The sequence below is a fragment of the Anas acuta genome, chromosome 6 (assembly GCF_963932015.1).
Source record: "Anas acuta chromosome 6, bAnaAcu1.1, whole genome shotgun sequence".
Taxonomy (NCBI): domain Eukaryota; kingdom Metazoa; phylum Chordata; class Aves; order Anseriformes; family Anatidae; genus Anas; species Anas acuta.
Genome location: NC_088984.1, coordinates 9,860,805 through 9,880,517, shown reverse-complemented (window position 1 = coordinate 9,880,517; position 19,713 = coordinate 9,860,805). Strand labels below are relative to the sequence as shown.

The 19,713-nt window shown below is 37.3% G+C and overlaps 1 protein-coding gene across 29 annotated transcripts in view; it reads left to right on the top strand.

The window, feature by feature from the left end:
• The window catches only part of NCKAP5 (NCK associated protein 5), a 435,214-nt gene that overhangs the window by 390,279 nt on the left and 25,222 nt on the right, over positions 1-19,713 (top strand). For 28 of the 29 annotated variants that reach the window (XM_068687313.1, XM_068687308.1, XM_068687306.1 and 25 more), the window contains 4 exons: positions 12,214-12,528; positions 14,733-14,869; positions 16,296-16,425; positions 19,132-19,319. In XM_068687313.1, the coding sequence (XP_068543414.1) occupies positions 12,214-12,528; positions 14,733-14,869; positions 16,296-16,425; positions 19,132-19,319 (770 nt within the window). Of the gene's footprint in view, positions 1-12,213; positions 12,529-14,732; positions 14,870-16,295; positions 16,426-19,131; positions 19,320-19,713 lie in introns of those variants that run through there. The other variant, XM_068687334.1, reaches the window with a different exon arrangement.

The following is a 19,713-nucleotide window of genomic DNA, read 5'->3' as shown; positions in this document are numbered from 1 at the left end:
ACAACTTAATGACACGCACTCTCACTGTATCTAGCCAACTTGGGTGTTAATCCAAAGGACTTGTTCTCAATTGCTAAAACGCTGAATTAATAAACACTGAAATAAGCTGCTTACCTCTATGAACATCAGAATTCATCCGTGACAGTAATGGCTTAAAAAACAAACAAACAAACTCAACATCCAGACCCATAAGTGGCCTGGAAGATACCTGGCAGACCCTCACAACCTCCTTACCTATCATTATCTCTCTGTCCTCAGGATTTTTCAGAAAAGAGGTATGTATGAAAGCGCAGAAGCAGAAATGAGCTCAGCTGGGTAAAGAGCAGTTGTATTTGTACTTTCACTCACTTAAATGTCTGTCAGTTCCTCTAATCTTGGTGTGCCCAAGACACGGGATACTGGCTGTGTGCTCAGAGGAGAATCTGCCATGTTGTCATGTGCACAGAAGCTTTATACAGATATTAGTTATACATCTAAATCATGAGTATAGAGGGGCAGTGTCTCCACTAGAATTAAAATTTTCTCCTTCTTTCCCTCTTCCACTTCAGTGCCGAATTGGTTGTTTTGTTCCCTGGGTTCGAAGTCTGTGGCATTTCATGCCTCCATCTAATTTCCCCAAATTGCTCACACTTGAATGCTATTATCGAGCACTGTTCTACCCCTTTTTGTACTTCAAAATCTTCCTTCTTTGTTCCTTCAGTGCTGCTGAAATGACCCCTATCTGTGGTTTACTTACTCTTCTGAGCTCAAGTAGCTGAAAGAAGACATTGTTAAAGAGAAACCTTGTTTAGTAACCACTAGGCATTGCAAGAACTGACTTTCTTGAGTGTAGCAACATGCCCCTAGGAGCATATAGGGCAGAAGGGACCCCCAGAGGTCCAGACGCTTCTTGCTCAGGGACTTACCAGTTCAGGTTTGAATGTCTTCAAGGATATTGTTCTAAATTGGTTCATGGCCAATGCACCGTTGCTTTGGGATGTTTTACATAACATTTAGCAGTCCTGTGTTTTTGTGCTGCAGTATTCTTGTTACTGACAATCAGTGTGGTCATGTTGTTGAATGGCCTTCCAAGTCAGCGTGGAGCAGCCTTCTGTAGTGCCTCATTTACTGCCCCAGGGCTTGCTCATCAGAAACAGCCCATGCACTGGTGCATAAAACTGATTAAATACCTTCTTCTTCTGAGTTGCTCCACATCTTTTCAGTGGGGATTTATTAGTTTTGGGGTGAGATAGGACATGAATAGGTGACTTTGCAGAATGGAAAGAGCTGCAAGAGGAAGAGCATTATGTTGGTTTGGGCCACTAGAAATGGGACTGTCTGCTGTACTGTGTTCTTCACTCTTCTTTGGCATTTGGGTATTTCTGCAGGGATTAATTTTGAAATGACGTTCTGAAGGAGTCTATTATAATAGAGTGAAACTTTCTGTGTATTTTTGTAATTGTTACTTATGTAGGCTGAAGATGATGGAGAACCTTGCCAATGTAAATAATACGAAACTAACATCCATTAGTGTCTTCTAATTTATGTCAGCTTACCTTCTTCACAGTCTGGCAGAGACAAATCATTTCTTTGTACTTTAACAGATAGTACACAGAGCACTTGTCTAATTGCCAGTTCTTCTGCAGCGCTGCTGCAGCCTACTGTCTAGCTTGTCTTCTTCGATGCAGAGTATTCATATTTTGGATCAACGCTTCCTTATTAGCCACAATGATTTTCTGTTAATTTCATTCTTTTGTCATTATGGTTGTTCACCCAGAAATACTATATTTTATCACTAGAATGAGTAGAAGTGTGGCTCTTTGTACATTATATATAGGATGCAGTCTAATTATTATTCAAGATACTGAGAATCTGCTGGTCTCATTCAGGCTTAAAATGTCAATTAAACACGATAGTCTGGTTCTTCAGCTCTGAAGTTAATGCTGCTGTGTTGATTTTCACTGGCTTACAGTCTGACCCAATCTATATTTGTTTTTATCACTCATATCAGGACTGTACCTGATTATCATACTTAATACAGACTAGGATATGCTGGTATTCTCTATGTTAGTTTAAGTCCTTCTGTTTGAAACTTTTCTGTTTTGCATGTTTTTTGCTCCTGGCTAGGACCATCTGTAGGCATTTGTATGGATCTTCAGTCATGCATTTCCTATTAACTCTAATTCATACACCTGAAATACAACTGAGCAAACTGAAAAGCATTTTGAGGGAGTATGTGTTCAGTTACTCCAAGCATTTGTTTCAACCGTGCTCATATGAGCTCCGTGTTCCTTTTCTAAAATGACATTTAGGAGAATTTTCATGGGAAACACATTTTCACCTGAATTATCAATTATATTTAAGCTCTATCAGCATATGCCTTTCTAAATCTTCAGTATGAGGATGAGATACCAATTCCTAATTTGATGCTGTCTTTGCCATTTTTAATGGAGTTTGAGGAGCTTTGATTTGTATCTTAAGTCAGAGACTGAACTGTTGACATTTAATTATGCAATTAGTAATTATGGCATCTCGTAGAAAAGCAGGCTCTTCAAAAATAAATATAGAGAAATAATAATTATACAATTAGTGCATTGTTTTTTTAATTCTAGATGATCTTGAAAATTTCTCAGTATTTGGATAATGCACTGCGAGAAAAAGAAAAAGCAAAAAATATAGTGATTTCCCTACTTACTGTCTTTAACATGCAAAGAGATCTAGTATGTTGTTTTAAACTGCTCATTCTAATGGTGTTTTTGAAACGCCATTTAACATCACATACTTTTTTCTTTTTTTTCCAAAAAAAACAGACTTCCTGAAAAAAATCACTTCGTTCTTCTGGCTTTAAATCATGATGGTTTCTCACCAACCCCTACTTCCTTGCAGATACTTTCACAGTGATTCAGCTGGTTTGGAGGAGCTGAACTTGAGTACTGAAATTAAAAGATTATAGTTCACCTAAAAGTCAGTCAGAGCTTTCTGTGCTCACTCTGTTAATGAGTTTTCACTTCATTAATTAAGAAATAAAATCAGGCTGTTTCAGGTGTGCATGTATATATTTAACTGTTTATTACTAGTACCCTTAAGTAAAGCCATCTGCAGGGCAGAACTAAAAATAAATTATTTAAAGCCTCATTTAATATTTATGTGGCTTTAATTACAGTCTTGTTTTCTATTAATAAACAAAAAGCAACAATGTTACTAAAATAAATATAGCGTGTTCTCCTGTGTATTTACAAAACCCAGAGCTTTCTGTGCATTTAGTAATTGGTCAGTGTTACCAGGGAGAGCATTTATGGTTACGCACCATCACTAGTCCTGTGCGTTGGGAACAGAACATCAAAGAAAGTCTCTCAACATGAGTGAAACCAAACTCCAATTTTTAAGAGATGTTTAAGTGCAAGTAAATCAGTGATTCCATGTCTTTGTCCTTAAGGGCTTCTAATGCACCAGTCAGTGAACTCAAGCCCTCGAGGGACCAGCCAAGTAATACCAGCAGCAAATGTTCCCTTGGGCACTGTGTGCAGCCCATGTATGGGATGCTACGTGTGCCCTCAGCTCTTCTGTAAATGTGGTCTAATGGAGATGTTCCCAACTAAAGTCAACCCAGCTATCTCTAATAGTAAGAGCAAAAATAATGATCATAATGCTTCATGGAAGTCTTTTGCAGCACAGTTCCTGAACAGCCTCCAAAATAGCTGCATTAAACTGAGTTTGGGTATTTCCACACAAGCATTACAGATTGAAGTGACTGCAGGGTGGTTATTTGCTGCCTGTGAAGCTCTGAGGTTCTTTACCCTTACACCGTCACTATGTAATAGGGAGGTGCAATTAGCTCGGTGTTTTAATATGAAGAACTGAAGCATAGTGAGAGAGAGAGGCCTGTGGTCACATGGAAGAGGCATGGCTGAGGCAGCCCTTTTAGGTTGCCTCTTAGGTTTTGCTAATTTATTATGTACAATTTCAGAGCGTGGGGATGGGTCTCTTCTATTAGACAGCAGGAAATGAAAGGAAGCATCCATCTTTGCCTTGAATGAGTATTGCCATATTGAGTTGTTTCTTGTGATAGCATGCAATTATTGGCTTCTGACCTTTGCATTTCAGGGTTCTAAGGGAAACAGAAAGCTACTCTCTCTTCATGAAAGTTCCTGGAAAAGCCAAATTTCTGCATTTCTGCAGATCTGTTGCTTATCCGGGATTCACCCTTGCATCAGGTTCCTTTTCTTTTCAACTATTACTCATCTATCAGGATGTCTTAAAGATAGTTGCAGGTCTCTAAGGCTCATTGGCAGCTGCAGAGGTAAAACTAAAAGGACATACAGCCATAAAGAAGAGGGATGGTTCCCCAAATTATTTGTAGGCTGGCCTCATTGGCAGCCGGGCTGCATTGGACTGCAGTTAATTACCTTTTACATGGAGCTTAAAGTTGCTGTTCACATGAATTGGAGGTCTCAGTCTTTCTATTCTAAAGATTCCAAAATCGTTTCTAAAGGGCTAAAACCATATCTCTTTCTAATATCCTGGCTCCTGAGAACAGTGAATAGATTTTTAGAAAGAAAGTATTCCAACATAATACAGAGAGATTATGCCAGTGGTCATCTGTTGTGGGACCATGTGGAAGCTGCAAGGTACACCTATGTATTTAGCAGACACCCAGAGAAGTGGAACACAAAATTTCAAGCATTATCTTAGTTCTTGTTACAACTTATTTAAAGTTTTGTTCTGTGTAACAACCCTGCTCAAAATAGCTTACCACCAGTCTTTCCAAGTATGCAAGGAAGGGACCTAAATGCCTGGAGGGAGATTGAAAGTGCTTATTGCAAAAAAAAAAAAAAAAATCCATATGTAACTGTTAAACTGCTGAACAGGATTATCAGTACTCACTAATAATTAAAACTAATCTTTTGACTTATTTTGAATTGTATTTTAAAGCGGGACTTGAAGTGAAATGAGGCAGCAATTGCATGTTTCAACATAGGAAATACATTTCAAAGATGCAATTATGGGCATGGAAAACTGTGAAGACAACTGTCAAACTGCTGGACAAATGACATATTGAGGTTAGTGATTTTTGCAAAGAACTTTAGGAAGAAGCAGTAGAAGAAATACTAAATTGGTAAAGTTGGTAAAGTCTGTATTTAGTGTTTATTATTATTGTTATTATTGCCATTATAAATAGGCATAAACTCTAATCCTACATTCAAACAGCCATGAATTTAGTTCAAGTCTACTTACAGATTCATTATTTGAAAATCCACTGCACAGTCCTCCTCCCATTTACCCTTTCTCAGTATACATTAGAAATAATTACGTTTCACCAGTGCAGTGCCTAGGGGAGTATCAGGGCTGTGAAAACTTGTGGTTTATATAGTTTTACTTAGGATAGCCTTCAGTTTTTGTAGTTTTGCATAATGGTTACATTCAGATCCAGATAGAAAACAATAATGCATTCATCTTTGTTGGATCAAATGATGGCGTAAACCCAGAAGGAATAATTTGCTTAAAATTGACATTGATTTGGCAGAAATACGTTCATTTTTTTTGTGGTTGCTTTAGCATTGCAGATGAAGAGAAGGATGTGCAAATAAAGAGATCTGTTTTGCCATCTGTAGTTTAAGTTCTTCCTGCCAATGCCACATGTAGCTTAAAGATGTTTATTAACTGATAAAGCAATTTTGCAGAGACCTATTTACATTTGAGATTTTATATGTTAAAAAAAAGAAAAAGAAAAAGTATTAATTAATAATTTGGCGTGTTTGATAATACTAGAAAAATGATACTACCACTGTGTGTCAGGAAAAAAAAAATTACATATTCTCTGGTTCCCCATGTCAGCTTAATAGAAGTCTTGATCTTTCTAATGCAGAGAAAGATAATTTGTTAGAATTTGTGTACTGATGGGATTAAAGCCCTTTCATTCTTAGTGGTGTAGGTACTCCTTGCAGAAAGCCCACTCGGTGTTAGATATCTCTCAAAACCTTCTTTTAAGGCTTAAGTGAGTCTGTACTTCTGAAAACAGCTTGCTGGAAATTTCCCAGTGAAACTGTTCTTGATACAGAGCTATTTATGACTGATTTTTTTTTTTTCTTAAAAATGTCTGCTTTCTGTGGAAAATTCTGGTTGTTATTCAAAAGTTTCAGCTGAAATTTGTGTCAATCATATGCAATTTGGGAGGCCAGAACTTGAAAATTTATGTGAGGAAGATATCAAACCAGCTGTAGTGGTGAGCACAGAGGAGAACTCCACACTTTTCCTGAGGTGGGATGCTTCTTTGGTAGAAAATGTGTCCCTGTGCTATGAGCATTATCTAGAAAGGCTGGTTTAAGCAGAACACCCTGTGATCTTTTTTTCTTTTTTTTTTCCTTTCTTTTATTTTTTTTTGGACCTAAAATACAATTGTCCTGTTTGTTGCTGTTCGATGCGTTTTTGATGTTAAGATGGATCAGCCATCACAGTTAAGTGACATACATGCTTCTGTAGCTTTGCTACCTTCAAATAGAAACTGTTTAAAGTAGAGATTATGGCTGTTTGCGGTAATTGCATCCTGGAATCCGTCGATATGTTTTATTAGTATTCTTGTGGCTCCAAGTGACAGGGGATGGCTGAAGTTACTGAACTGCTTCTGGAAATCCTGACCCCTCAAGCAGCGCTGAGAGGCGGCTGTGTCAGTCATAGCCCAAGTTGGTGGAGAGGCAAAACTTGACTTACAGCACAGTAGGACCTACAATTACATCCTCTTGAGACCTGTAAATCCTTCCCTATGTGCCCGCATCCAAAAATGTCTCCTATTATTATGTTTAATTCAAAGTGAGTCAATTGCCCGATCATTTTGAATGAGATTATGTGTACCATAAGACAATATACCTGCTTAATACAATTGCTGATCGAGGGCTTATTACTTTAGTTCTATGAATAAAACTTTGGATCTTGTGGTTTCTGTAAAGATTTTTACATGTGATTTAAGCAGCATAAGAAAACTCATATTCTTTTAACTAAGTGCTCAAAATAACAGTGGGTAAATACATGAGCTTCTGGAAATTATAACGGCCCCTATGGAAAGGAAGACTGATGTGATTTGTGAATAGACTAAGAATTTCTTAAACCCCTTTTAAGATAGGACTTTATTAGGATGTGAATCTTTATTAGAGTAAATATTTTGAAATACTCTCCAGTCATTCAATTAAGGGTTTGTATACAATTATACGTGGCATTACATCCCCCTTAGTAAAAGCATCTTGAAGAGGTGTGTATAAGCGTTTTTTAAAAGCTGTGTTACCACTTTTTGTGTCTTCTTTTGTATGATCTTCATGAAATCTCTTGGATATGTGCTGGGACTCAATATAAGTTTACCGAAGTTCAACACTAGAAAGACTTCTCTATACCTAATGTGAGAAAGGCTTGGGTCCATTGTGTATTTTGAATTATATCCTATTTTTAAGTATCAGTATAGAGCTTACCCTGAGGGAGGCTGGACCCACGTCTCTTGTGTTGTGCTGGAAGCAATTCCCTTCATAGTAGCTGTTCTATGTTTTCTTGTATTTTTTCCCCAAAATTGATTTTCCTTTCACATGTGTTGTGTAAAAAGAGGAGCACAGAAGGGTGCTTTGTAAGAGACTGAGAGCTCCTCTTGTTCACTGACCTTAGAGTGACCAATACAGAGGCTTCAGGAGGAACACAAAAATGAGGCCAGCAGTTGGCTTCCCTGGGTATTTTCTCCAAGCCAGCACAATGATTTGTAATGAGGGTAGGTCCTGAGCTAGAGATAGTGTCTTTAGAAACAATAACAAAGTTTGAAAATAATTAGGTTTAATGATCTGTTGCTGGTATTTAAGATGTATTTTTAAATGATATGTGCTCAGGAGAATGTGACTAATACATTCTGGGTTGTCAGTTCCTGTCAGCAGGCTATGTTTATTTCAAACTTCTAATTTTTGCATTTTGGAGGAAGCCATAAGAAACCTACAGAGGGAGTTGCTATTGTAATTTTTCCCTGTTGAAGAAAAATGTCATTTTCAGAATTCCTGATACCTACCAGCCTAAGTTTATGTCCCACTTCTATTCTCCTCTTGCCTATACCCTCAGAGCAGTGCACAGTTTTCAAAGATACTTTTTATTCCATTGAATTTGGGTGCTGTCTCCGTATTGAAGATGTCTTGGTGGTCTACTGATACCAGAAAACTCTGGTGGAACACCAGTAATGTTACAGTGTGCCAGTCCAACTGCACAAACTTCCATGGTGTCCTGCTGATGCAGAACATGGACTGAATGATTGAATGATTGTCTTGCCTATGAAAATATTAAAACTCAAATTTATTCAGGAGTAGGGTGTTCAGCAAACTTTCAGAAAACTTCCTGCTCAGTGTTAATGTCTTAGCTGATGTTTTCTCTAAACTCTTATTGGGAAGAAGCTTCTCAACATTGAAGGTCTTCCTCAGATTGTCCACATCTGTCTTACAGCAGCCTGTTGTCAAAAGACTCCCATGCAGTAAGGAATTTCTTGATTTCCAATAAATACTTTCCTTATTTCCATTTTCAGTTGTATGTTCCTCTACCGTAGGACTTCCAAGCACTTTGTTTTCTGCCTCGAATCAAATCCCCATGATGGGAGGGAAGGGCTATTTCAATATTTCAGTCTTGATTCTAGTCTGACTGTTCGGTAAATGGCAGATGGTAAGTCTATCTGTGCCTACTATAAAAGCTAGTGCTATTGTGTGAGCTTCTTTCTTCCTTGACAGGGAAAGAGACAAAACAAAACAAAATCAGGCAAGGAATTTGCCTTGTTTGCCAGAAAAGATTCACAAGCAAAATCAATTAAGCTGAAATACAACTTTTTTTTTCAGACTTTAATGTTCTGCAGAAACACTTTTTATCTATCAAGTAGTACTGTTGCAGCATCAGAGATTTTACTTTTACAAATTTTCATTATGTAGTCTTGTGCAGCTCTCGCTGATAACAGCCATTTGAAGTGTCAGCACGACTGATGAAATCAGATGGGCCATGAACTGATTGGTTTGAAAGCTGTCACTGAGATGTGTAACATATTCTTTTTGAATTTGCGGTTGCCTCATAAAAGTTTAAAAACAACACAAGATAATGTTGTATGTTCATTCATTCAGTAATGCAAATTGTTCTCACAGATACTTCTTTGTTTGTTGAATATAAAACAAGTGATTAGTTACTTCTGTTAGTGCACAGTTGACATTAGTACAGAATATTGTGGCATACTCTGTGGATTTAGGACTAAGTTTTTCAGGATTACTCAGCATAGTCCAGTAAGGAGTTTTCAAAAATTTGTCTTTTAAGTGTCACAGTGGGAGCTGCTGAGCTTTGAGCAGTTTGAAAGCCAGAGCACTTTGTAGTTGAGAATTAAAAATTAGTGAGATGTTTTAAAAATCTGTTTTCCACATGGTGTATTTCCTTTCTTGTGGATAAAGTGAAGGCAGAATTGATTTAAACTATTTTTCCTTTTAATTAAGTGTTATGCTTTTGGTGTGTTCTTCTATCACTCTCTCAATTATTTTAAAAATGGCAGACTATGTGTTCTTGGAAGTATGATTCATTTTTCTTGATTTTATACTCTGTGTGTTTTCTTGATCCATTCATAGACTTACAAAAGGTAACTGCGGGCAGGACATAGATTATGTAAATTTAAGAAGCATGACCTTAGAAGATAAAACAGAGTTCATCTTCCAGTTTGGCCTGAGCAAAGGACATAGCTTTGCTGTTCAGATTTTGAGTCTACTCGGCTTTCTTGCAGTAAGCAGGAAGGACTGGACTACCTTTTTAGCTTCTTAGAGAATGTTTGGGAAGGAAACAGTGCTACAAAATCGTTCAAAGTCCCTGTGAAACTGAGTTGTGGAATTGGGTCTGGCATTAGCCATACATACAGCAAAGGGATATCTCTTCTGATTTTTGCCTTCAGGATGTTCTTTTCTGTGGTGCTTCTAATTTACTCCGTGTCTCCACTGAAGAGCTCTGCATCTCCAATAAGCCAGTGTTGCATGAATGTCTTTCTTCTGGTCAAAAAGAAACTACTGGAGGTCCTTTCTTACCCTATATTTTTCTTTACTTGATGACTCTCTCACTGACAGTCATTAGCTAAAGTGCTGCCTATCCATGAGCTAATGCATTTTTTAAGTTTATTTATGTAGAGTGTAAATGGCAAGGACAGACACTTAACATTTTAACTTACTTTTCTGTACTCTGTTATATCCTAAGAGGAACAGCTCACCCACTTCCAGCTAGGTGTTTGACTATTCAAAAAGAAGCAACAAAAATATCTTAGGGGAAGGACTAAGACTGTACAAGGGTTCAGTAGTTGGGAAACCTCCACATGACTTAGCAGATCCAAATATAATTCTCTTCTTTGTCACATTTCCTGGACAACCTTTAGCAGCTTCAAAAATCAGTATGGCACATTAGCTCAAAAATGTGATGGAAAATGGAGTTGCCAGCTGGCCACAGCTTCCACACCTTTTCTCATTTTATCAGCGGGAAGAACTGATTGTGGTGTAGTAATTGTGTAAGAGAAATCAGAGTCACTTCTTACCCTTTTAAAACAGGGCATAGTTGTTGGGATTGTTGATGCAGCTCAGCTAGGCCCTGTAAGGTAAGAAGAGTGCTCAATATGACTTCCAATCTTTCTGTGATTCTAAATCCTCTGTTTTTAATGAGGGGAGAAAATGCTTCACTTCCTCTTAAAAATGTTATCAGGAAAATCACATTCGAGAGACTAAGAATTACTAGGATAAGATAACGAGCACCATGAAAGTATAAATTGCTCCTTTTTTGACAAGAACCAAGAAACATAAATAAACATTTATTTGTAAGTAATTCCTTATGTGCTATCAAACAAGGCCCATTGAGATTGAGATAGTAATGGAAAACGACCATGGTAATGTTCTTTTTTTTTGAAAAGAAACAGGAAAAACTGTAGAAGAGAAATATTTCCAAATTTCTCAAAGTATTAGAAACACTACAGAGGAAAAAAATCACAAGAAATGATTTGACAGAAGACTGCTAACTACAACAGACTTACATAACAAATGGGGATATCATAAAAAAAAATAATCAATACTCAGGAACACAGGAAGTAGAGAAGAAAAGATGTATTGGGTCATATTTTGCATCTCCTGCTAGAGTACAGTTGTTCACTGCAGTATGTCTTTTATCCAGTGTAGCCTTAAATTGTTCAAGCAAAGGAAATTTTTCTACTTCCTTTGGGAGTGTCTGCCACAGACTGAAGATCTTGCTGTCAAGGGATGTTTCCAGATGTTTAACCTACATTATGCTCATTTTCCAACCATTAGTGCTGAAGTTCCCTTCTTGATGTTTATACAGCTCAAAAGGACTTTGCCATCATGGTCTCTTTAATATTGTTTGTTCAGTATACAAACAAAAGGCAAGTCACTGGGAATGAGCAGAAAATGTTGGGGCAGGATGGTGTTGCTAGAACAGCAGTGGGCGTGTATCTGCACTTGCATCTTCTGCTATTCTGTGTTTAGCAGAGGACGTTTCCAGTAGTGTGAATTATATGAAGAGCTGTGTGTGACCATCCTGCTTCCAAACCAAGTCTTCAAGGCATTGTGTTGTAAGATGTACACTTACCCAAAGCAGGATGTGCTGAGCCAGAGTGTGGCAAGGTGAACAAAGACATAACTGTTGCTATTCGAGTTTTTGAGGAAGCTCTGAGAGACCAGTATCTCTAGGAAATATATACATTAATTTTTGGTAAGAATAAATGGCACATTTTGATGAACACACTTCTTATAACAGAAACAATGAAGTAAACAGAAATAAATAAGGAGAAGCCAAGCATAGTTCTGTTTAGCAAGGGGTGTTACCTAACTTAATCCCTCACATTGGTAGTCTCCAGACCTGTGGGTCTTGAAACTAAGTCATTCAAAAATTCTATCCGTAATCACTTTCTAGGACAATGCCTTTCATATTCATTATCACACCATAAGTCTGAAGCAGGCCAGTTTCAGTGTCTTGGCATATGTTAGATTCATTGCACCTGAAAATGGTATTTCATTGCACTCATTTAAATAGATGTGTTGCGTCAAAAGCATGCAAATGACAGGTACCAGCACACTCACAAAATGCAAAATGTTTTTTTCCCTTGAAATGTTCCCTTGAAGATGCCCTTTTTTCCCGTAGACCCTTTCACTGTCTTTAAGAACCAGTGACTCCTTTAGCTCCACCCTGTCACACAATTTTCCTGTGTCTTATTAGAGTCTTGCTGCCAGATGAGGACACTGGACAGCGGAATCGGAACGTTCCCCCTCCCCGACTCAGGGAACCGATCTGCAGGGCGACACATTTCTAAGCAAGAATCAACCTTGGAAACAGAAGCCCTTGCAGCGTCTGAGCAAGTTCTTCTTTCAGCTCCTTCAGTAAGAGCCAAAACTCTTGAGCGAGAAGTGCCTTCAACAGCTAAGAGTCAGGAGTCTGTGGAAAGCATAATTAGTCACTCAACATCTGATCCGGCCATGACTGCCAAAGGTATACGACCTTTTCAAAGTCGCCTTCCAAAACCAGCTTCCTCAGGTAAAATGTCAATTACACTGAAAATCACATTATTTCTGTCCTGATGTCTGTTTTGATTAGCAGAAGTCCTACAATAATGACGATTGATAACAGAAATGTTAAATACAGAGCAGAAAATATTCTTTGTGTGAATGCATAAGGTTAACAAGTTTGTGACCTGAGCCATATGGAAATTTTGCTACACATAATGCTTATCTGTAACTGAGGAAGAAAAATGTGTTAAGTACTTAAATCCTTTTCTCAAGAAACAGTACTTGAAGAAAAAAAACATGCCTGCTTTGGAAAGTGAATTGAATAAGAATGCAGATGTTCAGCAGTATTCAGGATCAGACTTTGTAGCAAAGTACAATGCATAGCTATGCTGTGACATAGAAAAGACACATTCATAAAGACTTGCTTTTGAAACCAGAGTTAGTCTAAATATTCATTTGGCCTCAGTGCATAAATTCTATCCCACTGAATATATGGCCTTGACCTCAAAGAGGACTCCTGTTATTTTACTACATTACACAAATATTTATGTATATGAACATAAAGTACTTCACTTTAACTTGTCAGCCGAGTAGATGTTTACTATAAAGTATAAAACAAAAGCTGACAAAGGAATAAATGTAATAGCAATTCAGCAAAACATGAACAAATAACTTCATATTAGTAAATAGTTCTATTGAACTTTGTGCAATTCCTTATAAATGCACACTATTTGTATACATTTTTGAAGGTTTTTGAGCAACGAATATATATGCCAATAGAGTTAGAAATCATTACTTATAGCATTTAGCTTTATAAAACAATTTTTCATGTATGATAGATATGGAACAAAACTCAGCAAAATTAATTGGCTTAATGGGGAAGAGTGTTTTTTTTTAATCTTGATGGAATGCAATGTCACTGGTGTTATGGCTGTTAACACTGTCAACATGAGTATTTTTTGCCCATATAACAACTTGTGAGTGCTTAACTTCCATAAATCTGTATTGCTCCAAGAAAGATTCCATATAATTAGCATGTAAGGTTAAGTATAAAGTTTAATCTTAGTTTAAGACCATCAAATATGTGTTCTGCTAATGAGTTGATGTATATTGAGCCTAGGAGGAAAGAAGGCTCTTTAATATGTTCATAAGATGCATAACAGAAGAATTCTAATTAAACATCTTAGAACTGGTTGATTTAGCAATATTCCCTATGCAGTATTGTAATGGTATAAAAGACTGCAAACACACATTGTATGCTTAATTGTGGTCTCCCCTGCTCATTTCAAATCAAAGCTAAATAAAAGATATTTTAATACTTAGTATTTTTTAAATAAATGTACTTTAATGTAAATGTAATTAATGGTACAGCTAAGAAGGATTCAGAAGAGAAATCTTAGTTATAGATTATATGCTACATGCTTGAATAGCCACATGTGTGACCTCAGTTCAGCATTGTGCTATAGAGTAGACTCCATGATTAAACACTGTCATTATAACAAATTGAATAGAAACTGCAAGCACTGAATTGCTTCATAAGAAGTCAGTAGCAGTAAGATTGTTCTGATCTTAATGCTAATATTCACTGCACCAACCTTGCAAGGTTTGTATCTTAATTAAATTGTCATGAAGAGATGTTAAAAAAAAGTAGTATACACCAGACAGTGAGGTCAACTCATTCTTTACTAGAATATTTTCAATTGAATCTTCTCCTCTCCCTCACTTTTTCTTCCAAATTACAATTATCACTTTATTCCATGCGCACCATAGATCTTCTTTGATGTTCTGATTTTGCATAGTGCAAATATAGCAAATAAAAAGGCTAGCTGATTGAGAATTTCTGCTAGAAAGGTACTTCTAATTATATTTATGTTAACACACTGTTCTCGCTCTGAGAACATAAAATAGCAAAGCAGATCCTACAATGCCTGGAAGTAGTTATTGAATGTTTTTTCTTATTTGAAAGAACATACATTATAAAACTAAAAGAGGGATTTAAGTCCATGCCTTCCTCTTCTCTTGTTAACTGGAAAAGGCTTTGGATCAAATTCTGCCACTATAGTTGTTAGAATTATTCCGGTAAGAAGGTAAGTAGTTCCTTTGAATAGTAAGATACTATTTGACACAATAAAAGTATCATGATTAGTTCCCATTTTTTACCAAATTATAATTGAAACTCTCAAGAAGATGCTGATGAGACCTACAGTTTAAATAATGTCTCTCTTAATTCAGGAATAATTAACCTTGCAAAGCAAAGTGAACAAGAACCAAGTTCTGTGACCTCTGCCTCATTACAGCTTACTGAAGAAACTGTGGAAAATAGAAAAGTTCTTCCAGGCTGGACCACCAAGAAAACTGCTAAAACAAAGGTATAAATTAAGAAGTGTCATCTCTTAAGTGAGATCGGTATTGTGGTGTAAAGAGTCAGAAATGGTGAATGTTATTAATGCAGTGGAAAGAATAACAATCTAATAGCTACATTTATTTTCTTGACCTTCATTAGCAATCTCATTATTTATTATTAATAATAATACAGCACCAAAAGGTACTTTGTTCTCATGGTTTGCAAACCATGATTAATTAAAATGCACAGCCATTTTATAGGCAAGGAAATAGAGACCTTTTCACTCTGTTTTTCTCTTCTAGGAACTTGATCTTGCTTGTTTGCTTTCCTTTGGAGAATCAGATCTGTTGTGTTCCAGTTTTATTTCCCAGGTCTAGGTTTCCTTTTCTCTTTGGCTGTGTAGTATGAGTGTTTGAGCAGCTGTGCTGGGAAAGTATTGTGAAAGAGAAAATAGTCTTCTTACATGTTTCTGTGGGGTTTTGGGTAATTCCTGCAGTGATCTGTCTGTCCTTTGACGTTTTCAAGAAAACTGCAGGAAGAACAGGCAAATACACGTACCTGTGTAAAAGCTACTGCTGATGGTTGTTATTCATATTCAGGAATTCCAGGCTGCCAAGTCCTGTGAGAAGCACAGGGTCAGGAGGTTAGCAAGTAAAGAGAACAACCCCCTCCAGAAAGTGGGCATTAAGGCAAGGAAGCTGTCAGACCGTTAGCTAATAAGACTTGCATTGTAAGAGGCTGAAAACCTTTTGTTGCTTAACGTTTTTGCATGTCTGCTTCATCCATTTATTTACTGACTGGAGTATCTCCCATTTTTATATAGCTCGTGCTCTGGATATTTAGGACAGAAATAGAGAGAAAACAATGGCTTGTCTCGTATATTATTGGCGAACGGGCAGTGAACCCTCTGTGGTGCAACATGTTGGCTTCCAAGTCACAACCACATTACTGTCATATTCACCCTGCCTCAGTTACGACAGACCAGCCCCAAAACCATGTTAGCATGATTCATGGGTAATTAGTCTGCCTCAGAGTCAGGAGCTTGCACCCTCCCCGTTTTAGCAGTAGAGTAGTGCTGGGCATATCTGGCTCTGTGCAGGTATCCTCAGGTCCGGTACCCACTTCACAGCTATGTGCTCCCTCTCCAGTGAATGGCCTTCTGCATCAGTTAAAAGCTGCACCATGGCTGGGAAGATGGGGAAATTAATATTGCTCTTTGAAAAATACAGTGAGCCACGGAGAGGCAGTTGAAGTTAGGCCAGTAGGTGGTAGCTGATTACTTACCTGAAGGGTAAGTGGCTAGTTAAACTGGTAAAGCAGACATTTTACCAACTGAATTATCCATTTCCATGGCATGAAGAATATAAACTGTTCCACTCCTCATTCCATCTTCTGCATTATTTTGGTATGTATGCATCATCTGAGTGATTGCAATACCCTTATTTGTACAGGACACAGCTCTGAGAGTGTGCACTTATTCTGCCAGCAGCAGTGACACTGAGCCGGAGCCAGAGTATGAAACAAATTATTTTCAAACCGCAGAGGAGACATTATTAGAGTTAACAAAGAGCAACAAACAAGGTAATTGAAAATTTGTACATAAGAAATGCGTATCTCTCATCTCCACACTGACTCAGCAACAGATAATGTCCTTCATTGGAGTCTCTAATTTTCACTTTCTAACCCCAGATCTTACTTCAGTCTAATTTTCCATTAACTTTTTATTGCTTTTTGCTTTTTATTCGTGTATCTTTTTTTCCCTTCTTCCACTGCTTTTGCTGGCAAGGGCTTAACTCATAGGTTTTTATGCATAAATTGCTTCAATGTAGGTAAAAAGTCTTCTGTTACATTATTACAGAATTTAAAAGGTGACTATAAAGATAGTTTCCCCCCCCCTTTAAAAAAAAATATATATTAGCTGGTTGTAATAACCCAATGATCAAGGCCATAGTTTTCCAACCTCTACATCAAAATGATGTTGGTTGTGATGCCGTAGTGAGGTCTCCCTCAGTGTCCCCCATGTACATATTGCCATTTTCAAGTATCAAACCTTCCTGCAGCAACTGATAGCAATTTGGAATTTACTGAATTCCAGTAGATGAAAGCACCTTAAGCAAAGTTCTTGAGATAATAGTTTTCTGTGTGTTTAATAACCCGGGAAATTGCTGTCTTGTCATGACCACCAGCTTGCCACGCTGCCAGCCACCTTTCAGTGCAGATGGGTGTCCCCTGGGAGCGGGAGGAGACGGTGGCTGATATCCTATGCAGCTGATGGCTTCCCTGCTGGTGATGAATTCTGGCGAGTGCAAAGGCCAGTGCAAGGTCTCAGCCACCACTGAAGCCCTGAGAGCTTAAGCAGCACTTCAGCGATACGGAGGATTTGTGCCGGCTCTCAGCACAGCAGTGAGCCTGACCTAGCAGAGATTAGCACCTACAGTAGATACTGCAGTGATGAATGCATTAAAAATGCCGTGGACCGTTAGATACTGTAGACAGGCATACTGTGCTCTTTAGTGTCTGCTGGGAGTTGGACTTAAACATTTGGCATTTTCAGAGATAATCCTTTTTGTGTGATTCCACCACAGAAAGAGCAAAGTAGGAAGCTAGGACCATTTATTTACATTATTCCTGTAACGTTCCGTATTTAATCTGTATGAAACATTGGAAGTAATTTAACTCAGCCAATAAACACTTCTTGTTACTGAATTGCTTTTTACAAATCACATTCTCTCTTGCTTTTTTTTTTTTCTTTTCCAAAAGGGTATGTAAGGAATTCTTTCATGATTGATCACAGTTTGAGAAAAAAGGATTTTAGCATGTGTAAGCAGTTGCATTAAATGACAGCAGATTCCAAGTTTAGTGATACATAAGCAAGACTTAAAATCACCGTTTTACACAGCAAACCATTTATTTTGTGTATATGCCTAACTTTGGGGCTAGTAACAGAACTAAAATTCATAGCTGTGACTGAGACAAATAGAAAATAAAATTACAAAGCATTATTGCAAAATTATTTCTGCCATGGTCATTCTTTCTGAACAGGATTTCTGCTCTGTTCTCTATAAATGCAGTTCCCACATCAGATTATTAACAGTACTTTATTCCATTCTGTGTTCAAAGATCTTGGCTTCTTTTTGCACACAAGTGATACAGCCTCAAAACATCCACGTGAGACTGGAGCAGGGGCTGCAGCAAACCAAGTCACTGTGTATATTTTAATATGCAGAGATAATTATATTTATTAGACGAGTCCTCAAAACATTAATGAACTTTCCTTGTTGCAGTATTATAATGTTAGAATGATTTTCATTTTCCATATATGAGCAGGAAATTGAAAGGTTGAGAGACTGCCTAATGCAAAGGCTATTAAGAGTTAGTGGTAAGACCTTCATTGATTTGGAGGACTTTGGATGAGACTCCCAGTACTTTATCCAGTGTTACAGAGAAAGTCAGTGGAATAGCAGGGAATCGTCCAAATATTCCAGCTTCTTCTGTTTCAACCATGAGAATGTTTTGATTCCAGTTTCATAGAGGTTTTATTCTGATGAGATTCTGCTTTAGACTCTGGAGGCAGAGGCTCTTCTAATGCTATAGGTTATAAGATAGAGTTGAAGTTTGTGTAACAAGAAGTGTGAGGAAAGAGGCTAATGATCATCCAAGCCTCTATCCCTTGTGCTTTTTATTGAAGCTGCAGAAAATTTCTTTGTTTTTGATCTTTAGTATGAGTTTTGAGCTTTGGACTTCGGAAACTGAGGTTCTACTCCTCGTATTCTTGTATTACAGTAGGATCTATAACAAATGAACAGAGCCTGATTTTTAACCTTGCTAATGTATTTTTATACTGTTGTTTTCATTAGCTAAAATGTAATTACAATGAAAGAATTATCAGAAATAGTCAAACTTCAAACTGAAAGACATGCTAAAGCAGCTTAGCATATCAGCCCTGTAAAGCTATTAAGAGAGGAGAATGAAAACTTACAGGAAATAAATAAATGGAACAATCCTCCCAAATTAACCATCTTGTCCACATTTAGAAAAGAAAGGAAATTAATTTTGGCTTTCTCATACCATCTCTTTCACCTTGAATGTTAAATATGAACAGTCCCATGTATATGTATTGATTGGAGAGCAGCTAGTATTCTAATGTTTTTATTACTACTGAATTCTAGATCCTTTAAAATACTTGAAATGCATTTTTAAATTGTAAAATTACATTAACAGTATATTTAGACTGTATTTCATCGAGTAAATAAGCCATAATAACATTATTTTTAATAACTCTTACAGCTGAGCAGGAAAAACAGAAGCAGAAAAAGTCAAATCTGGGGAACCCGATGTCAATCTTGGATTTATACCAGCACAGTCTCTATGGCCATTTTGGAGAGGATGGACCTGAACAATTAGCACATTACAGTTTAATTGAGCAGCTGAGTGGACCTTCCAGTAAAGACAGCAGGGACAAAGAGAGCCCAAGTGTGAGTTGCCATGATTTTTATATTACTTCTTGTTTTCTTCATGATTTTTACTTGCTGCTTATTTTCTCCTCAATGTGTTGGTTAGTTACTGAAACCAGGCAGACCTGAATAAACAGCTTGACATCCAGAAGCGTAAAGATCTAAATATTTTTAGAACAGGATGTTACATTGTGATGTTTGTCTGTCATAGAATTAGACTTCCAAAATTGACAATTAGAGACAGTCTAGAGCTAGCACTCTGCCATTAAAAAAGAGTTGACATTTAAGGCAAGAAAACACAGAATTTATCTTTTAAAGCTGCTCTTTCATACACAGTTAGCTAATATGTGTAGCACAACATGTAGTAAATGACTTCAGCATCTGAAGTAATCCTGAAAATATGAATGAGACTGTG